This window comes from Hemitrygon akajei, unplaced genomic scaffold, assembly GCF_048418815.1.
Source record: "Hemitrygon akajei unplaced genomic scaffold, sHemAka1.3 Scf000104, whole genome shotgun sequence".
NCBI lineage: Eukaryota > Metazoa > Chordata > Chondrichthyes > Myliobatiformes > Dasyatidae > Hemitrygon > Hemitrygon akajei.
Window position 1 is genome coordinate 1,462,257 of NW_027331990.1, and position 19,465 is coordinate 1,481,721.

At 45.5% G+C, this 19,465-nt stretch overlaps 1 protein-coding gene across 1 annotated transcript; it reads right to left on the reverse strand.

Moving 5' to 3' along the window:
* Positions 1–1,443: 1,443 nt before the first annotated feature.
* On the reverse strand, positions 1,444–19,178 carry LOC140723199 (uncharacterized). Its single transcript, XM_073037810.1, has 4 exons — positions 18,900–19,178; positions 11,592–13,595; positions 3,865–4,044; positions 1,444–3,783 (listed from the first exon to the last, which is right to left on the reverse strand). Exons 2-4 carry the CDS (start codon positions 13,104–13,106, stop codon positions 3,229–3,231), a joined length of 2,250 nt encoding a protein of 749 aa, XP_072893911.1. The 5' UTR covers positions 13,107–13,595; positions 18,900–19,178; the 3' UTR covers positions 1,444–3,228.
* Between the last annotated feature and the right edge of the window lie 287 nt (positions 19,179–19,465).

Below are 19,465 nucleotides of genomic sequence, written 5' to 3' on the forward strand. Positions count from 1 at the left end.
CTGGCTAGCTCACCTATGTATTCCATCTTTTCCTTAATTATTTTAGTTGCATTGTGCCGGTTTTTAAAAGCTTCCCAATCCACTAACTTCCTAGTAATTTTTGCTCTATGCCTTTTCGTTGTTTTTTATGCTGTCTCTGGTTTCTCTTATCTGCCAAGGTTTTGTCACCTTACCTTTATAATTCTACTTCCTCTTTGTGATGTGTAAATCCCGTGCCTTCCGAATTGCTTCCAGAAATAACAACCACTGCTGCTTGGTTTTCATCCGTACCCAAGTACTTTACAAATCACTTTTGACCAATTTTTATTTTACGCCTCTCTAATTCTCTTTATTCCACATCTGATTTTAGCTTCTCCTTCTTTAATGTCAGGGTGAATTTGATCATATTAAGATCACTTGTCTTTAAGAGTTCTTTCAACTTCAGTGACCTAATTAATTCAGGTTCATTACAACACCCAATCCAGAATAGCTGATCCCCATCTGGGCTCAACCATTAGCTGCTCTAAAAAAGCATCTTGTAGGGATTCAAGGAATTCCTCCTCTGAGACCAACACCATCCTAATTTTCCTAATCACCTGGATGACAATCCCCCATGACTATTGTAACATTGCCCTTTTGGTACGCATTTTCCATCTCCCAGTGTAACTTGTGGACCACATACTTACTACTGTTTGGAGGTCTCTATACAATTCCCATCAGGGTTTTTTTTTTACATTTGCAGTTCTTTAATTCTACCCACAGATTCTGCACTTTCCAACCCTATGCCACCTCTTTCTAATGATTGTATTTAATATTTTACCAACAAAGCCACACAAACCCACTACCAGCTTGTTCTTGGCTTGTTCTTACAATAAACAGGTAGGTATCTGGGAACAAGAGGACCTGCAAACACAAAGTGCACTGAGGATGCTGTGGTCAAATCAAGACGTACAAACAAGCTGGATGAACTCAGCAGGTCGAGCAGTATCCGTTGAAAGAAGCAGTCAAAAAGAGGACCTGCAGATGTTAGAAATCTGAGAACATCACACAAAGTGCTGGAGGAGCTCAGCATGTCAGGCAGCATCTATGGATGGGAATCAACATTTTGGGCCAAGACCATTCATCGGGGCTCTTGATTCCCACGTATGTGGAAAACCAACAAGAATAGAAAGTAGTGGAAATAGAAAAACCCTTTGACAAAATTTAGTTCAAGGCTTAAAAAAACTGCAAAACAGAGCTCAATACTTAACAAATACAACAGAGGCAATACGAACTTTCATCAATACCGACATTAACTTTTTTTATAAAAATATATTTGTCCCATTTCAATCAGTAAAATTTACAAAGATAAATAAGAACTTCAGAAAAGACTATTGGCACTCAAACCCACTAGAATAACACTACCTTGGACAGAAGGAGGAAGAGAAATAACACACATGAAAAAAAAATCACACAAGAGTCAGATAAAACTAAGTATATATTTTCATCAAAAATGAACAGGATTCAGTACTCCATGTGTGTATATGCAATTGTGATAAGTAACACAGACCAGGAAACTTCAATGTGAGGCCCACTCAGAAAAATTAATTATCACTATGGAAGGAAACATCAACCACTGGAATGAGAATGACTCTCCATGGGAGACATCCCAATGATCTGAGCAGACGAGATGGTGACAATGAAGCATCGAGCACCTGACAGAGAGTTGGAGACCTCTTCCCAGAAACAGAGGGGCCCCTTGCAGAAATACAGGACAAAGTAGTTAACAAAAGAAAGAAAAAAAATCAGAAATACATTAAATACAACAAACAAGGCAGTAAGTACAGAAAATGCCAAGAGAAACCAGACACAATCCAATACATTCCAGGATCCTGCAGTAGTTTAACTCAATCTGATTACTTACAAAGCTACTAACAACTGGCAAATAATATTCACCAAAATCTTGCTTTAAAATACCAACTCACGAATGCCCTCCATCACTTCATAAAGGCACCATAAATTCCAGCCTGATACAGTTTTAGAGTCAAAATCTTACAAATTATATGATAATCAATACATTATTTCACAAAGGACAATCTATAATAAACTTCCGGATATAACATTACAAGATAAACAAGCAGGAACAACTGCTTCAATAGATAAAACTTTTCCCAACACACACATGTTCTTCGACCAGCAGAGCACCTCACCACAGGTGTTGCTTGTGCCATCAGTCAGACAAACAAAAGATTTTCTCTGTCAATCAGCTTCCAAATGTTTCCACTCTGTCATTTGTAGCCACGTCCCGCTGCTGATTCCCTTCTCCTCATCATACGTTCTTACCCCGACCATCCTCCAGTACACCAAACTCTGCCCTGTGCGGACCCGCCTCCGGTTTCTGACCTTGCTCAGTTGAACATCCAATTAATGGTTTCCATTCTGATTTCAGTCTTTAGAGGAGAGTGGTGTTTTATAACAACCCTGTAGAAGCAGGGAAAATGACCCATAATGTGGAATGTGCCCTGAATAAGGAGGTTAACTACCAATGTCATTCTCTATCAGCGCAGAGATTTGAGGGGTGAAGAACATGTCAAGCAGAACTGCAGTCAGCTCAACTTCTTCAGTCTGCAGAAAATAAAACGGAAACCTCTTCACCTAGAGTGGTGACTGTTTGGAACCCATCACCACAGGGAGAGAGAGAGATGAACAACAGGGTAGGATTTAAAAGGACTGTCTGGAGCAGGATCTCTGGCAGGGTCCAGCAGACCTGAGTTGAGTCTCTACTGTACACAAGGTGTGTTATAAATTCACTAAGTACCGGAAACCAAGTTTAAAATAGAGCTGATTTATTTGTCTCAGATGCAGAAGATTAAGCTCCAGTCCCATTAAAGGTGAATGTGCAGCAGAAGAAACTCCCCCCAAGTCCAGTGACCAGGGTGCAGAACTGGGTGTGGTGAGCAGCAGCAATAATTGCAGAGTTCAGCACCGACAGTCACTCTCGAAATTACATTCTGCAACGGTGATGGACAAATATCCAGCATGAAGCTTATTGAAACTTTCTCCCCAGTGTGAACCCGGTAGTGTGTCACAAGGATAGATTACTGTGTGAATCCCTTCCCACATTCACAGCAGGTGAACGGCCTCTCCACAGTGTGAACTCAATGATGCACATTTGGTGGAGATTACTGAGAGAATCTTTTCCCAAAGCCTGATTGGCCTCTACCCAGTGTGAACTTGCTGCTGTCTGAGTAGATAAGCTGACTGAATGAATCACTTCCCAAACTCACAGCAGATGAACGGCCTCTCCCCAGTGTGAACTTGCTGGTGTCTCAGTAGATGAGATGACCGAGTGAATCCCTTCCCACAGTCTGAGCAGGTGAACAGCCTCTCCCCAGTGTGAACTCGTTGGTGAATCTGTAGGGTGGACGACTGAGAGAAAGTCTTCCCACAGACTGAGCAGGTGAAAAGCCTCTCCCTTGCATGAACTGACTGGTGCCTCCGTAGGTGAAATAATAAAGTGAATCCTTTCCCACAGTCTGAGCAGGTGAACGACTTCTCCCCAGTGTGAAATCGCTGGTGTCTATGAAGGTCGGATGATCGATGGAATCCCTTCCCACAGACTGAGCACGTGAATGGTCTCTCCCCAGTGTGAACTGACTGGTGTGCCAGCAGATCAGATGACCGAGCAAATCCTTTCCCACATTCACAGCAGGTGAACGGCCTCTCCCCAGTGTGAACTCGCTGGTGTATCAGTAGATCAGATGACCGAGCGAATCCCCTCCCACATTCACAGCAGGTGAACGGCCTTTCCCCAGTGTGAACTCGCTGGTGTGCCAGCAGATCACATGACCGAGTGAATCCCTTCCCACAGTCTGAGCAAATGAATGGCCATACTCCAGTGTGAACTGACTGGTGTGCCAATAGGGAGGATGATCGAGTGAATCCTTTCCCACACACTGAGCAGGTGAACGGCCACTCCCCAGTGTGAACTGACTGGTGTGCCAATAGGGAGGATGACTGAGTGAATCCCTTCCCACAGTCTGAGCAGGTGAACGGCCTCTCTCCAGTGTGAACTCGCTGATGTTCCTTCAGTTTAGATGAGCATGTGAATCCCTTCCCGCAGTCTGAGCAGGTGAACGGCCGCTCCCCAGTGTGAACTCGCTGGTGTGCCATTCGGTCAGATATGGCCTAGTGAATCCTTCCCCACAATTTCAACAGATGACCAGCCTCTGCTCAATGTGAACTGACTGGTGTGTCCACAGCTGGAAAGATCATCTGAATCCCTTCTCACACACAGAACAGGTGAATAGCCTTGTCCCAGTGTGAACTTGCTGACGTACCTTTAGTTGAGATGAACGAGTGATTCCATTCCCAGTCTGAACAGCTGAATGTTACCTGTGTAAAATAACGGGCATGCCAATCGGTCAGATGATAGAGTGAATCCCTTCCCACAGTCTGAGCAGGAAGGATGATTGAGGGAATCCCTTGCTCCAATTCTTAAATATCTGGACAGAGACAGCAAGACTGCTTTGAATTCCCATAGGCAATTTCCTTGTCATTTTTAACCTGTAAATAGATTTACAAAATCCATCAGTGGGTGAAGGACAACATTTCAGATGAAATCACATTAGTTACCAAGGTGTGATCTGACATCACACTGTTACAGTGAGGTTCAACCCAAGTTGCAGAAAGAAATCATCTTATAACTGGGCACATGGTTGGTGTCTGGAATGACCATCAAATTCTCTGATACTCTTCCAGTCTCTATAAGAATGGGACATTTCTACCTTCTCCAATCTGTGAATTGGCTCAGTTTGACTCTCTCCATTTCCCTGTTCCCACTGAGCTGCATGGGAGCCTGGCCCCACAGTAACTGAAACACTCTCATGCAAATACCCTTTGTTGATGTGCAGCTGGGATTTTATTTTATGTACTGTTAACTTAAAGTACCACAGTTTTAACGCCATGTAAATATCTCCTACTCAGGTGTATGGTTGGTCTGCACAGCTGTTAAAAGAAATTAGAGTGAGTATTAGTATTGTTTAAGATTCTTGTCACAGTCATAGAAAGATTCAGACACATTGGCCCATCTCGTTAGTGCCAAGCTATTTACGCTTTCCACTCCCATACCCCTACCATCCAGGTACCTATACCAACCTCTAACACGTTGTAATCGTGCTCGCATGCACCACTTGTGCTGGCTGCTCATTCCACACCTGGATGACCATCTCAGTGAACAAGTTTTCCCTCTTGATCCACTTAACAGTTCACCTTTCACTCTTAATCCATGGCGTCTGGTTGTGGTCCCACCCCATCTCAGTGGAAAAATCCGGCTTGCATTTACCCCATCTATGACCCTCAAAACTGTGGAATACCTCCATCAGATCTCCCCTCACTCTTCTACTTTCCAAGGAATAAAGTCCAGTCCAGTTCAATGTTTCCTTCTAACCCAAGCCCTCCAGACCTGACAACATCCTTTAAATTTTCTCTGAACTCTTTCAACCTCTTTTACATCTTTCCTGTAGGTTGGTGACCAAAACTGCACAAAATATTCCAAATTAGGCCTCACCAACGTCAACATAACATCCATCTATTGTTGATAGTACTTTAGTTCATGAAGGCCAGTGGGCCAAAATCTTTCTCTCTATACCTTTTGAACTGTGACACCACTTTCAGTGAAATATAGACCGGTATTCCCAGATTCCTTTCCTCTACAACACTTCTCAGTTCCCGACCAATCACTGTGTAAGACCTACCCTAATAGGTCCTGCCAAAGTGCAACACCTCATACTTGTCTGCATTAAGTTCCATTTTCCATTTCTCAAACCATCTTTCCAGCTGGTCCAGTTGGCACTGCAAGCCATGATAGTCTGCTCACAGTCCGCTAAACTCCCAGACTTGGTGTGATCCACATTTTTGCTGATCCAGCTAACCATACTATCATCCAGATTACTGATATAGATGACAAACAACAACAGATCCAGTACTGATCCCTGTGCCACACCACTAGTCACAGGCCTCCATTCAGATAGGCAACCATCTGCTACCACACTCTGGCTTCTCCCAAAGACAGTGTCTCATCCAATTTACTATCTCATCTTGAATGCTGAATGTCTGAAACTTCTTGACCAACCTCCAATGTGAGACTTTGCCAAGTGGCTTGCTAAAGTCCATGTAGACAACATCAGCAGCCTTGCCTTCATCCACTTTCCTGATAACTTCCTCAAGAGACTCTATAAGATTGGTTAGACATGTCCTACCCTGCACAAAGCTATGCTATCTATCCTTAATCAGTCCACATCTATCCAAAAACTTGTATATCGAGTTCCTGCACTTACGTTCCATTAACTTTCCCACAACTGATGACAAGCTCACCAATGTACAATTTCTTAGTTTAATTTTAGAGGCTTTCTTGAACAGCGGAACAACATTGGCTGTCCTCCAATCCTCCAGTACCTCACCTGTCACTAAGGATGATTTAAATATCTGTGCTTGGGCTCCGACAATTTCTGCACTTGTCTTCCACAGGGTCCCAGGGAACAACTTTTCAGGCCCTGGGGATTGATCCATGGCAATTTGCCTTAAGACAGCAAACACCTCCACCTCTGTAATCTGTACAGGGTCCATGAGGTTGCTGCTGCTTTGCCTCACTTCTGCAGACTCTGTGTCCATCTCCTGAGTAAATACGGATGTAAAACTACTATTTAAAACCTCCCCCATCTCCCGTATAGATTACCATTCTGATCACCCAGAGTGGGCATGTTTCTGCAATTGCTGGAAAAAGAGGAACGCAAACACACACAATGCTGAAGGAACTCTGTAGTTCAGGCAGCAACTAAGCAGAGGAGTACACAGTCTAGGCATGCTGAAGGGGCTCGGCTAAAATGCTGTCCATTTATTCCTCTCCACATTTGCTGCCTGATCTGCTGATTACCTGCAATATTTTGTAGAAATTAACCAATTTGTTTTTCAATTAACCAGTTTCCAAATGTTTCTCATCTTTTATTCATAGCCAGATCCTGCTGGTCTGATTCCTCTTCCCTCCACCCGCTCAAAACCTCCAGACCCCATCTTTTTCTGGAGCCCCAAAGCCCTGACTGGTGCTGGCAACTCTTTGGTTTCTGACTCTGCTCCATCGAAGATTCACTCGCTAGTCTGCTGTCAGACTTTAGAGATGCATTGCAGCAACCCAGCTGTCTGAGGCCCAGTCCTTTGAAATGAGTGAAAATATTTTAAGTTGCTTGAAGTGGTAGAGGCAGATACAATAGGGTCTGTTAAGAGAATCTTAGATAGGTTCATGGAACTTAGAAGATCAGAGGGCTCTGCGGTAGGGCAATTCTCGGCAGTTGTCTGGAGTAGGGTACATGGTCGGCACAACATTGTTGGCTGAAGGGCCTGTAATTTGCTGCAGATTTCTATGATTCCATGAAATTCAAGGGAAATCTCTTCTCCCACGGAATAGTGACTATTTGCAACAGAGAGTATGAGAGATAAACGGCAGAGATACACTTTAAAATACTGATATGGAACAGAAATATGGGCTAGGACCAGATGGATTGAGTGGCCTCTCTAGTGTACATTGTGAGAGTAGTAGAGAGTGAGCGTAATATTAAACACCAGTCTAGTTTAAGGCTAACATCAGCAGAACAGACTCCCCCAATGCTCAGTGACCAGGGTTCAGTCCTGGGTGCGATGAGCAGCCGCAAGAACTGCAGAATCTGACAGTAACAGTCCCTCATGATCCTGCAGCTGCCTTCAGTCACCGTGATGGTTAAATATTTAACATAGAGCTGATTAGAACTTCCTCCCTGATGTGAAGTTGCTGGTGTTGCCGTAGCTGGGATGATTGAGTAAATCTCTTTGCTCACTCCGGACAGAAATGTGGCCTCTATTTATTATGAACTCACCGGAGCATCACAAGGTGGGTTAACTGAATGAGTCTCTTCGCACACACGGAGCAGGTGAACGGTCGCTTCCGGGTGCGAAGCTGTTGGTGTATCTGCGATGGCCGATTGAATCCCTTCCAAAATGAGAGACAGTGAATGACGTCACACTGCTATCAACGCCATGGCATATTTCAGGTTTTTTCACTTATTGATTTCAGCGTGCTGTGTGTGTCGGAATGCCTGTATCTATTCAGTAAATCTAATTTGCATGTTTATCCTGTGATATTATATCCGGACGGGATCATGTATAGCCCTATCTCTAATAACGGATTAGTAGCAATGCAATTGTTTGACTCAGAATCTAAAACTGGATCAGGTTTGTATTGATTGTCATCTATAGTATCTTTCATGATCGTCTCATAAAGCAGGATTTTGGTGAATGATGCTTGCCACTTGATGGCGTCTTTGTCAGCAATCAAACGGCATATTCTGCTTTAGAGCACAACACTTCGTCTTGAGTTTGTGACAATTTTAATGTGCATTTTTGTTATTTCTGTGTCAACCGCCTGGTCCTGTATTGACACAAGGAACTACGCAGTTTCTGGGAAGAGGTCTCCAGCTTTGAGCCTGACGTTGGACGCTTTCCTCCTTTGCTCACATCGTGGGGATCTCATCCATGGACGATTATGCTGATTTATTGGCTAAACCTTTCTTCTATAGCAGTGTTTCCCAGCCCTAGTGCCGCAAGTCAAGGCGAAATGCCGAGCACCCTCGTTGCTAATCCCCAACGACGTCTGTTAGGTTGGTTCGGTCGGACGAGATCGCCAAGTGTCAGACCCGTTGTGACGACGAATGCTCAAGGCCTGCAGTGCGATGCTTCTTCCTTTATTCCAGTGCCACATCCTTTTTGGAAGTACCTGCTCTACTAACGGTCGATCAGGTCTGATACCGCAAGTTAGAGGCAGCTTATTGCCCCGCCAGGAATCTCGAATGCCCCCCCCCCCCCGGCGAGTGCTATTTGCTCCTAAAGCCATTTTTTGGACACGTAACTGCCCCCAGAGGGAATCACTGTTCCATTGTGATAATTTCTTCATCTTTCTGGGTTGAGCTTTCATTTCAGTTCAGAATAGCACACGCTCACAGCGTGTTGAATCCTGCTTTTGTTGATGCAAATACATCCTTAGAAGAGTTACTGTGAGTGGGACAGAGGAAATGCAACTCCCTCAACACTGAGTGTGTGCAGCTCCCTCAACATCTTGCTCCTTCCTCTCTCCATAGTGCGCTCACCAGATCTGTCAGTCCCTTTCTCCCTACCCCTCCCTCCTCTCAATCCTCAGCACACATTCCTCTCTGCTTCTCTCCTCCATTTACTCTCACTCTCCCTTTCCCCCTCTCCACTCTTATCTTAATAATACCTCTCCCACTTCCTCATCTCCCTCTCTTACTCTTCTCATCCCAACTTCCTCTCACTCTCACTTCTCTACTCCACTTTCTGTCTACAAACCACACCCCACCTTTACAGACCGACCCGGATCCTCGGCCCATGTTCACTCCATAATAGCACCTTTCAATGTGCAAGTGACGGCGGAACTTACTGGCATTTGGAGTTGGATGAAGCAGAGGAGGGAAAGAAAGAGACAGAGAGACAGAGGAAGAGGGAGAAGGAGAGAAGGGAAAGTGGGAAAGGGAGAGATAGAGAGAGTGGGGGGAGAGAGAGAGAAGAGAGAACAGGCTGAGTGGTGGTATTGAAAGAGAGGGAGAGAGAATCGAGAGACAGTAGGAGTGTTAGCGAGACAGACTGAGGAGAGATGAGAGGGAAGTGGCGGAGGCAAGAAACAGGGGAGAGAGATGGTGGCGACAACCAGTGAGGGGAGAGAATGGCGGGGAGATGGATGTGGGTGAGAAATAAACAAGGAGCGAGTGAGGGGGCAGAAGGAGGCGTGGGAGACAATGACTGAGGAGAGAGATTGGAGGGAATAGTGGAGGGAAGAGAGATGGGGAGTTAAACTGGGATAGAAACCAGGGATTGAGCCGGTGGAGATATACGAGGGAAAGGGACGGGCCTTTTGATATCTCTGTGGATCAGTGAAAGAGAAACTGACAGGATCAAAAAGGGCCACTCATTTTAAATCCAGACATATGGAATTTTCTAAAATTCTAAATCTTCCATGTAAATTCCTTTAGGATCAATGAAGTGTTTATCTATCTGAGTGTAGGTGGGTGGCTGGGTACATTTGAGCTGGAGATACAGGGGGAAGGGCACAGAAGCATAGATCAGACACGGCCATGCTGAATAAACATGATATCGTAAGACTTCCTCCTCATCTGAATTGATTTCCCTGTAGTCTGAGGGTGTATCCCTGGACCTGGGCTTCGTATTATGGAAAACATCCTCTCCATATCCTCTCTGTCTCGGCTTTACAGTATTTGGGAACCCCGCCCCCGCAACTCTACACCCCGCCCATAATTCTAAACTTCAGCGGGAACAGCACAGAGACATCAAATACCATGAGCTGTAGTCTTGTTAAGCAGCTTCAGCTGCAGCACCTTGTTCAGAATCATCTGAAAATCCAAACAAACAACACACACCACCTTTCTCATTTCACCAAAGAATTCTGAGTGATCTGTCTGGAAAGATTTTTCCTGAGGCCGACTTTGGCTGTACCGGGGAGGATTGAAAAGGACTGTCATGGAACAGAATCAGTGGCAGGGTCCAGCTGGCCAGAGTTGACTCTCTACTGTACACTAGGTGTGTTATAAATTCACTTAAGTACCAGAGACAGAGTTTAAAATAGAACTGATTTATTTGTCTCAGATCCAGAATATTAAACTCCAGTCCCATTAAAGGTGAATGTACAGCAGAAGAAACTCCTCCCATGCCCAGTGACCAGGGTGAAGAACTGGGTGTGGTGAGCAGCAGCAATAATTGCAGAGTTCAGCACCGACAGTCAGTCTCGAAATTGCATTCAGCAACGGTGATGGACAAATATCCAACATGCAGCTTATTGAAACTTTCTCCCCAGTGTGAACCCGGTAGTGTGTCACAAGTGTAACATGCTGCAAGGTTTCACTGCTAATGTAATGGCCTCTCTGTAATGTTTCACTGCTGAGGTAATGGTTTCTCTGTAGCAGCAATGTTTAGGTTAAGCCTGGAGATAACAGGGTTTTGGAGTGTGGGGCTATCCAACGAGAGAAACGTTCTTTCTTGTGAGTCTGGAAGAGGGAATTTATGGTCTTTCGCTAGGGAGAGATGAGAAGACACGAATGGAGAGAGCGGGCCATTCTTCTTTGTTTACTTACCTAATCCTGTAGTCAAAGTCAGAATTATAAAGCTCAATCGTTTAATCGTATATTGTGTACTGTTTGTAATTTCAGGGAACTGATTTGTAACAGGGGACACATCACACAGCATCCACCCGAACGAGATTTCACAAGTTTGGCCAGCCTGTGGGGATATCACCCCCTACATTAAGCTGCTAGCCGAAGCGAGAGTTACATAAGCCGAGATGACTAAGTGAATCGCTTCCCACAATCACAGCAGGAGAATAGCTACTCTCCAGTGTGAACCCAATGATGCACATTTGATGGAGATGGCTGAGAGAAACTCTTCCCAATGTCTGAGCAGGTGATCAGCCTCTACACAGTGTGAACTCGCTGGTGTCTCTGTAGTTGAGATGACCAAGTGAATCCCTTCCCGCAGTCCGAGCAGGTGAACGGCTGCTCCCTGGTGTGAACTCGCTTGTGTGCCATTAGGGTGGATGACTCAGTGAATCCCTTCCCACAGTCTGAGCAGGTGAACGGCCTCTCTCCAGTGTGAACTCGCTGATGTACCTTCAGTTTAGATGACCGAGTGAATCCCTTCCCACAGTCCGAGCAGGTGAACGGCCTCTCGCCAGTGTGAACTCGCTGATGTACCTTCAGTATAGATGACCGAGTGAATCCCTTCCCACAGTCTGAGCAGGTGAACTGCCTCTCTCCAGTGTGAACTCGCTGATGTACCATCAGCTGAGATGAACAAGGGAATCCCTTCCCACAGTCTGAGCAGATGAACGGCCTCTCTCCAGTGTGAACTCGCTGATGTACCATCAGTTGAGATGAGCAAGGGAATCCCTTCCCACAGTCTGAGCAGGTGAATGGCCTCTCGCCAGTGTGAACTTGCTGATGTACCTTAAGGTTAGATGAGCAAATGAATCCCTCCCCGCAGTGTGAGCAGGTGAACGGCCGCTCCCTTGTGTGAACTCGATGGTGAGCCATTAGGTCAGACGACCGAATGAATCCCTTCCCACAGTCTGAGCAGGTGAATGGCCTCTCGCCAGTGTGAACTTGCTGATGTGTTTTCAGGTTAGATAACTGATTGAATCCCTTCCCACAGTCCGAGCAGGTGAACGGCTGCTCCCCGGTGTGAACTCGCTGGTGTTTCATTAGGGAGGATGACTGAGTGAATCCTGTCCCACAGTCTGTGCAGGTGAATGGCTTCTCCCCAGTGTGAACTCGCAGGTGTACCTTCAGTTGAGATGACTGAGTGAATCCCTTCCCACAGTCTGAGCAGGTGAACGGCCTCTCTCTAGTGTGAACTCGCTGGTGCACCATTAGGGCAGATGACCGAGTGAATCCCTTTCCACAGTCTGAGCAGGTGAACGGCCTCTCTCCAGTGTGAACTCGCTGATGTACCTTCAGGTTAGATGACTGAGTGAATCCCCTCCCACAGTCTGAGCAGGTGAATGGCCTCTCTCCAGTGTGAACTGACTTGTGTACCAGTAGTTTAGATGACTGAGTGAATCCCTTCCCACAGTCTAAACAGGTGAACGGCCTCTTCCCAGTGTGAACTCGCTGATGTACCTTCAGTTGAGATGACCGAGTGAATCCCTTCCCACAGTCCGAGCAGATGAACGGCCTCTCCCCAGTGTGAACTCGCTGGTGTTCCATTAGGGCAGATAAGCAAGTGAATCCCGTCCCACAGTCTGAGCAGGTGAATGGCCTCTCTCCAGTGTGAACTCGCTGATGTACTTTCAGGTTAGCTGAGCAAGTGAATCCCCTCCCACAGTCTGAGCAGGTGAATGGCCTCTCTACAGTGTGAACTGAGTTGTGTACCAGTAGTTTAGATGACTGAGTGAATCCCTTCCCAGAGTCTGAACAGGTGAACGGCCTCTCCCCAGTGTGAACTCGCTGATGTACCTTCAGTTGATGTGACTGAGTGAATCCCTTCCCACAGTCCGAGCAGGTGAACGGCCTCTCCCCAATGTGAACTCGCAGATGAGCCATTAGGTCAGATAAGCAAGTGAATCCCGTCCCTCAGTCTGAGCAGTTGAATGGCCACTCCCCGGTGTAAACTCACTGGTGAGTCATAATGTCAGATGACAGAGTGAATTTTTCCCTACAAATTCAGCAGATGACCAAATTCTGCCCAGTGTGAACTGACTGGTGTGTCCACAGGTGGGAAGACCGACTGGATCCCTTCTCACACACAGAACAGGTGAATGGCCTTGTCCCAGTGTGAAGTTGCTGATGTACCTTCAGTTGAGATGTCCGACTGAATCCATTCCCACTGTCTGAGCAGGTGAATGGATTCCCCCATGTAAAATGACGCGGTGCCAGTTAGTCAGATGATCGAGTGAATCCCTCCCCACAGTCTGAGCAGGAAGGAAGATGAAGTGAATCCCTTGCTCCACTTCTTAAATATCTGGTCAGAGGCAGCAAAACTGGTGTGATCTGTTTGAGATTCCAGTAGACAAAATCCTGGTCATTTTCAACCTGTAAAAAGATTTACAAAATCCATCAATTGGTGTAGGACAACATTTCAGATGAGATTACTTGACTTGTCAAGGTGTGATATTACTTCTCTGATGCTCCTCCTGTCTCTATGAGAATGGGCCATTTCTGCCATCCCCAATCTGTAACCTGGCTCAGTTTGACTCTCTCCATTGGTATTATTCCCTGTTCCCACTGAGCTGCATGGGTGCCTGGCCCCACAGTAACTGAAACACTCTCACGCATTCCATGCACCCACCACTCTCTGTGTAAAAAAGCTAACCCCTGATATCCCCTCAGTATCTATTTCCCAGCACCTTAAAACTATGCCCCACATGTTAGCCACTTTAGACCTGGGGAAGAAAGCCTCTGGCTATCCACACGATCAATGCCCCTCATCATCTTTTCACCTAAAATATGCTCTAAACATAAACAAGGGAATCATACATTGCTTTGAAGTTTTGTTAGAAGTATACCAAATGATTAGGGTACAGATAAGGTAAATGCAAGCAGCATTTTCCACTGAGGATGGATGCGGTGATAACCAGAGTTCATGGGTAAGTAGGGAAGGTGAAAATTTAACAGAAACATTTGGAAAAGCTCTTCACTGAAATGGTTGTGAGAGTGTGGACTGAGATGTCAGCACAAGTGGTGAATATGAGCTCGGTTTCACCATTTCAAAGAAGTTTGGATGGGAGCCTAGATGGTAGGGGTATGGAGGGCGATGGTCCTGAAGCAGGTAGTTGCATTTGACAGCTTAAATGTTTTTTCAGCATTGACTAGATGGGCCAAATAGCCTGTTTCTGTACTGAACTTCTCCATGTTTCTATGACAGAGAAGCTGGACAAACTTGTTTGGAAGGGAAAAGGTGGGAGTGACAACGGAGCAGCAATGGCTGGAGTTTCTGGGAGCAATTCGGGAAATGAGTGATCGATACATCCCAAAGAAGTGGAAGTATTGGAAAGGCAGGAGGACACAACCATGGCTGAAATGAAAAGCCAAAGCCGACATAAAAGTCAAAGAGAGGGCAAACAAAAGAGAAAAATTATTGGGAAGCTTTTGGAAACCAACAGAAGACAACTAAAAAAAAGTCAGATGAAATCAGTGCATGGAATCATGATATTGTAGACATTAATGTGACTTGGTAGCACCCAACAGTCTGATGCATTTAGAGGAACAACATATCCAGGGCCTCAATATCTCTTAAAAACCAAGGTTCCCTGCACCAGTTACCATTCAACCTTTATCTTGGCAGGCACATACAAACTCCACATCCTCAAAATTTCACTTCTGAAGGCCTCCCACTTACCAAGTACTCCTTTGCCAGAAAACAGCCTGTCCCAAGCCACACTTGTCAGATCCTTTCTGATACCACAAAATTGACCTTTCTCCAATTGAGAATCTCAGCCCGTGATCCAGACCGCTTTTTCTCCATATTTACCTTGAATCTCATGACATTATGATCACTAATTGCTGTCACCAGCCCTGGATCATTTCCTAACAGCTTATTGCACACTTCTACGTCGGGATTAACGGCACATTTGACAAACTTTACCTCATCCAGTCCTTTTACAGTATGGGAGTCCCAGACAATATTTGGAAAGTTAAAATCACTTACTGAGACAACCTTTGTTTCTTGGCAAGGTCTGCGATCTCTCTGGAAATTTGTTCTTCTAAATCCCTCAGACTGTTGGGTGCAACCAAGTCCCAGTAATGGCTACAATATCATAATTCCCTGTCCTCAGCTCATCTGGCTTTCCTACGATGCTTCTTGCATTGTGATATACACAGCTCAGCACGTTCATCGCACCATGCTCAACCATTTGATTGCTGACTCTGTCTGAGGTCTGAACAACATCTGACTGGTGTCAAGAAAACAAACTCTCCCTCATTATCACAAAAACAAAGGAGCTGGTTGTGGAGGACAGGAGGAATGGAGGCAGACTAACCCCTATTGACGTCAATGGACCTGGGGTTAAGATGGTGAACAGCTTTAAGTTTCTCAACATAAACATCGCCAAGGATCTCAACTGGTCCGTACATACCAGCTGTGTTTTCACCTCAGATGGTTGAAGAAGTTTGGTTTGGGCCCCAAATCCTAAGAGCTTTCTACAGGGAGACAATTGAAAGCATCCTGACTGGCTGCATCACTGCCTGGTACGGGAACTGTACTTCCCTTAATCGCAGGAACCTGCAGAGAGTGGTGCAGACAGCCCAGTGCATCTGTAGATGTGAGCTTCCCATGATTGGTGGAAAAGAATAAAGTAAACTTGTGAAAAAGATAAGGTAATGAACTGATTGTGGTGTGGTTATTGATCCGGCGAATTTAAGTTTACACCGTAAAAAGTATTCCATTTGGATACATCACACCTTTGTGTGGCTACTCTCTTCTGTTGACTTCAAGAAATAGCAGAAAACTGGGGACTTCGCAGAGCACATCATGGAAACAAGCCTCCCCTCCATGGACTCGCTCTATACTTCCTGCTGTCTCAGTAAATCAGGCAACATAATTACAGATTCCCAGAACTCCAGACCAGACATTCTCAACTCTCAACCACCCATCGTGTCAAAGATAAATGAAAACATAAAAACAGAAAACGTACCACCAGGCCTAGGGACATTTTCCATTCTGCTGTTATAAGCAAACTGAATATTACTCAGCTTCCTTCTTGCATTGATAGGGATATATCATGAATATGATATGTAATAAGAAACATTGGCTGCACTTCGGCAAGTTGTATCAGTGGAATGGAGTCAATGAAAAAATGCCCACCCACAATGAGAGGTCGTGACAGATCTGGATCTCACTCCCTTGTCTGAACGGAATAAAGATTAAACTGCACAACCATGAGAAACAAACCCACAGACGTCAGACACCAGTGTAGAAAACCCATGCATGACAGCAGGCATGTGGAGGGGGGAGGGAAGGGGAGGGGATAGGATTTTTGGTTCCATGGCTCTCTTCCAGGGAAGGTGGGACCTGTACAGAAGGGACCACAACAAGAGAGAAGGTTCTTTGGAAGCTGAAGATCTGAAGGCAGATAAGTCACCTGGACCTGATGGTTTACACCCACAGTTCTGAAAGAGGTGGCTGGAGAGATTGTGCAGGCATTACTAATGATCTTTCAAGAATTACTAAATTCAGAAATGGCTCTGGAAGACTGGAAAATTGCAAATGTCACTCCACTCTTCAAGAAGGGAGAGAGGCAGAAGAAAGGAAACTATAGGCCACTTAGTCTGACAGTGGTTTGAAAGATGTTGGAGTCGATTGTTAAGGATGTGAGTTCGGGGTACTTGGAGGCACAAGATAAAATAGGCCAGAGTCAGCATTGTTTCCTCAAGGGAAAATCTTGCCCGATGAACTTAGTGGAATGCTTTGAGAAATAATAAGCAGGGTAGACAAATGAGAATTGGCTGATATTGTGCACTTGGAATTTCAGACCTTTGACAAGGTGCCACACACGAGGCTCCTTAACGAGCTCTGAGCCTGGTTGGGCGGCGATGAGGAAGGAGCTGATCTCGGGTTTACATTGTTATGTGTGATGAGAAAACCATGGGGAGATGGGGTCCAGAGTTGGCCCCCCGTGAACTATGCTGCTAACGAGAGGGAGGGATAAAGATGGGGAGAGGCGCCATGCTGCACATGCTGATAACGAGAGAGACACAAGGATTTAAAATTATGGCTTCTTCGCTGATTGTTGACTTTACTCCCAAGGACTTTGCCTGCTTGTGTGAATCCTTGCTGACACAGCAGAGTGATGTCAGGTGCCTGCTGAGACAGGAGGGAGTGGCCAGTTTGATGGACATGATCAGCTGATGGATGGCTGGAACCCCGGCTGGGGAGATAAAAGACGAGTCTGCTGAGACAAAGTCAGACGCCACTGGACACTGAACGAGTGTTATGCACCCACAGGCAGGTGGGCGCTTGGAGGATCGAATCGGGGGAATCGGTCCAAAGCTCTCAGTGTGTAAAAGCAGGCCAGTGGGGGCTTGTGTGTGTGTCCATTCTCATCTGGGTGACAAGTCCAGCACTGAAGAACGGTCTAGCCGGGAACGGAAGGGTCATAATTGATGACCACAACAGTACAAAGGAACAAGAACACAATGGATGGTTTGCCTGCTGATTCCGCTCATCTCTCGTTCGCTCTCTCTCTCTCTCCAATGTCACAACAGCAACTACCTCAACCCAAACTGAACTGAACTCTGCATTATCTGAAGACTATTCATTTACCCCTAGACTACGATAGAGCTCGGTTTTGATTCTTATTTCTACACTTCTGTATTTATCATTGCTAACCTGTTTTATATGTATATTTGCATTTTTGATACTGTATTACTTCATTTATTAATAAACACCTATAGTTAAAGTACCACCAGACTCCAACATGTCATTCCATTTCTCCTGGTTTGGTTACCCAGTAACGGGGTACGTGACAACGCAAATCGAAGGTCGGTTGCGAGGGAAAGGGTCGGGATGGAGCCAGACGGCTGGACAGTCTAGGCCTGGAAAGTAGGATCAGTTAGTTGTGGTTCCCCAGCAGTGAGAGTGGATGTTGGTGACATTAATCTGTTTGTGTGTACGGGTGTGGGGTAAATGGTGGGAAAGTTGTGGGGCTACTGGCCGGTGGAGGGAGGTTGGGGATGTGGGTTATCGGACACAGTGTGACCCGGGAGGAAGGGTCCGAGGGCAGATTACGTTGTGAGCAAGGGAGGATCTGGTCCATTGCATCAGACAGCTTTCAGGAAGCAACAAATATCTCTTTATATTAATCACTTTCTAATCTTGCTGCTACCATTGTGTTTGTCACAGAGCTCAGAGTCTGGGAACAGCTCGATGGTAGGAAGCAGATGGTGATGATGGGAGGCTGTTTATTAGAGTCAAAGCCCGTGCCTCCTGGAGCTCCCCATGGTAACACCCATTGCTACTTGTCATCTATGTCAATAATCTGGTTGAGAATGTACAGGGTATGGGTAGTGAGTCTGCAGCAAGTAATTGCAAACAATTACTTCTTTTTGCAAGATAGTAAATATAAACACCCCTCTTTCCCTCTCCACACTCAGAACCGACCAAAAGCTACTTCAGAAGATGCAAGCTCTTCAAATGAGCAAACACTGAGGGAATGTGTGTGAGTTTAAAGAGCCGTGCTACTGACAGCACATTAGCAGATCTGGAGTGATTGCAACTGGGTCTGATAGAGGCATAACTGGTATTTCTGGGCACATTCAGCTCACTCCAATCATTCCCTACCTTCCTTTGTACAGTTATGTGATGTCTAAAGGATCAGTATTTGAGTAAATGAGACTCACCAAACTTTCTTCTGACTGAATCACTGGAAACCCTGAGTCAGAAGGGTTTCTCTCCAGTCGGTGCTCTCAGTCCTCGGGCTGGTTCACGTGTTGCTGTTCCCTCGTCTTCAGTTGTGGTTTGCTTCCAGTTGTGGGTTTTTCTTCCAATAAATCTCTCACCCCAGGTGTAACTGTAACATGAGATATAAAGGAGCATGTTAACAATACAAAGGAGAACAAAATATTTCTGCTCACTGAAATCTAAAAACTGAAGACAAATATAATGATCCCACTGAACAAATCTGTCCCTGCCACATCACAAAACCTGATATGGGATAGGAAGGAGTCATCGTTCTGTCATGGTAAGACATAAGACGTAGGGACAGAATTGGGTGATTCGATCCATGGAGTCTGCTCCATCACTCAACCATGGCTGAGATTTATTCCAACACCATATTCCTGCCTTCCTCCTGGTACCCTGATGATACTTAGCAATCATGAGTATATTAATCTCTGTCATAAATATACCCAAATGGCAGCCTCAAACAACATCTGTGGCAACAAATTCCACGGATCAGCCATCTTTT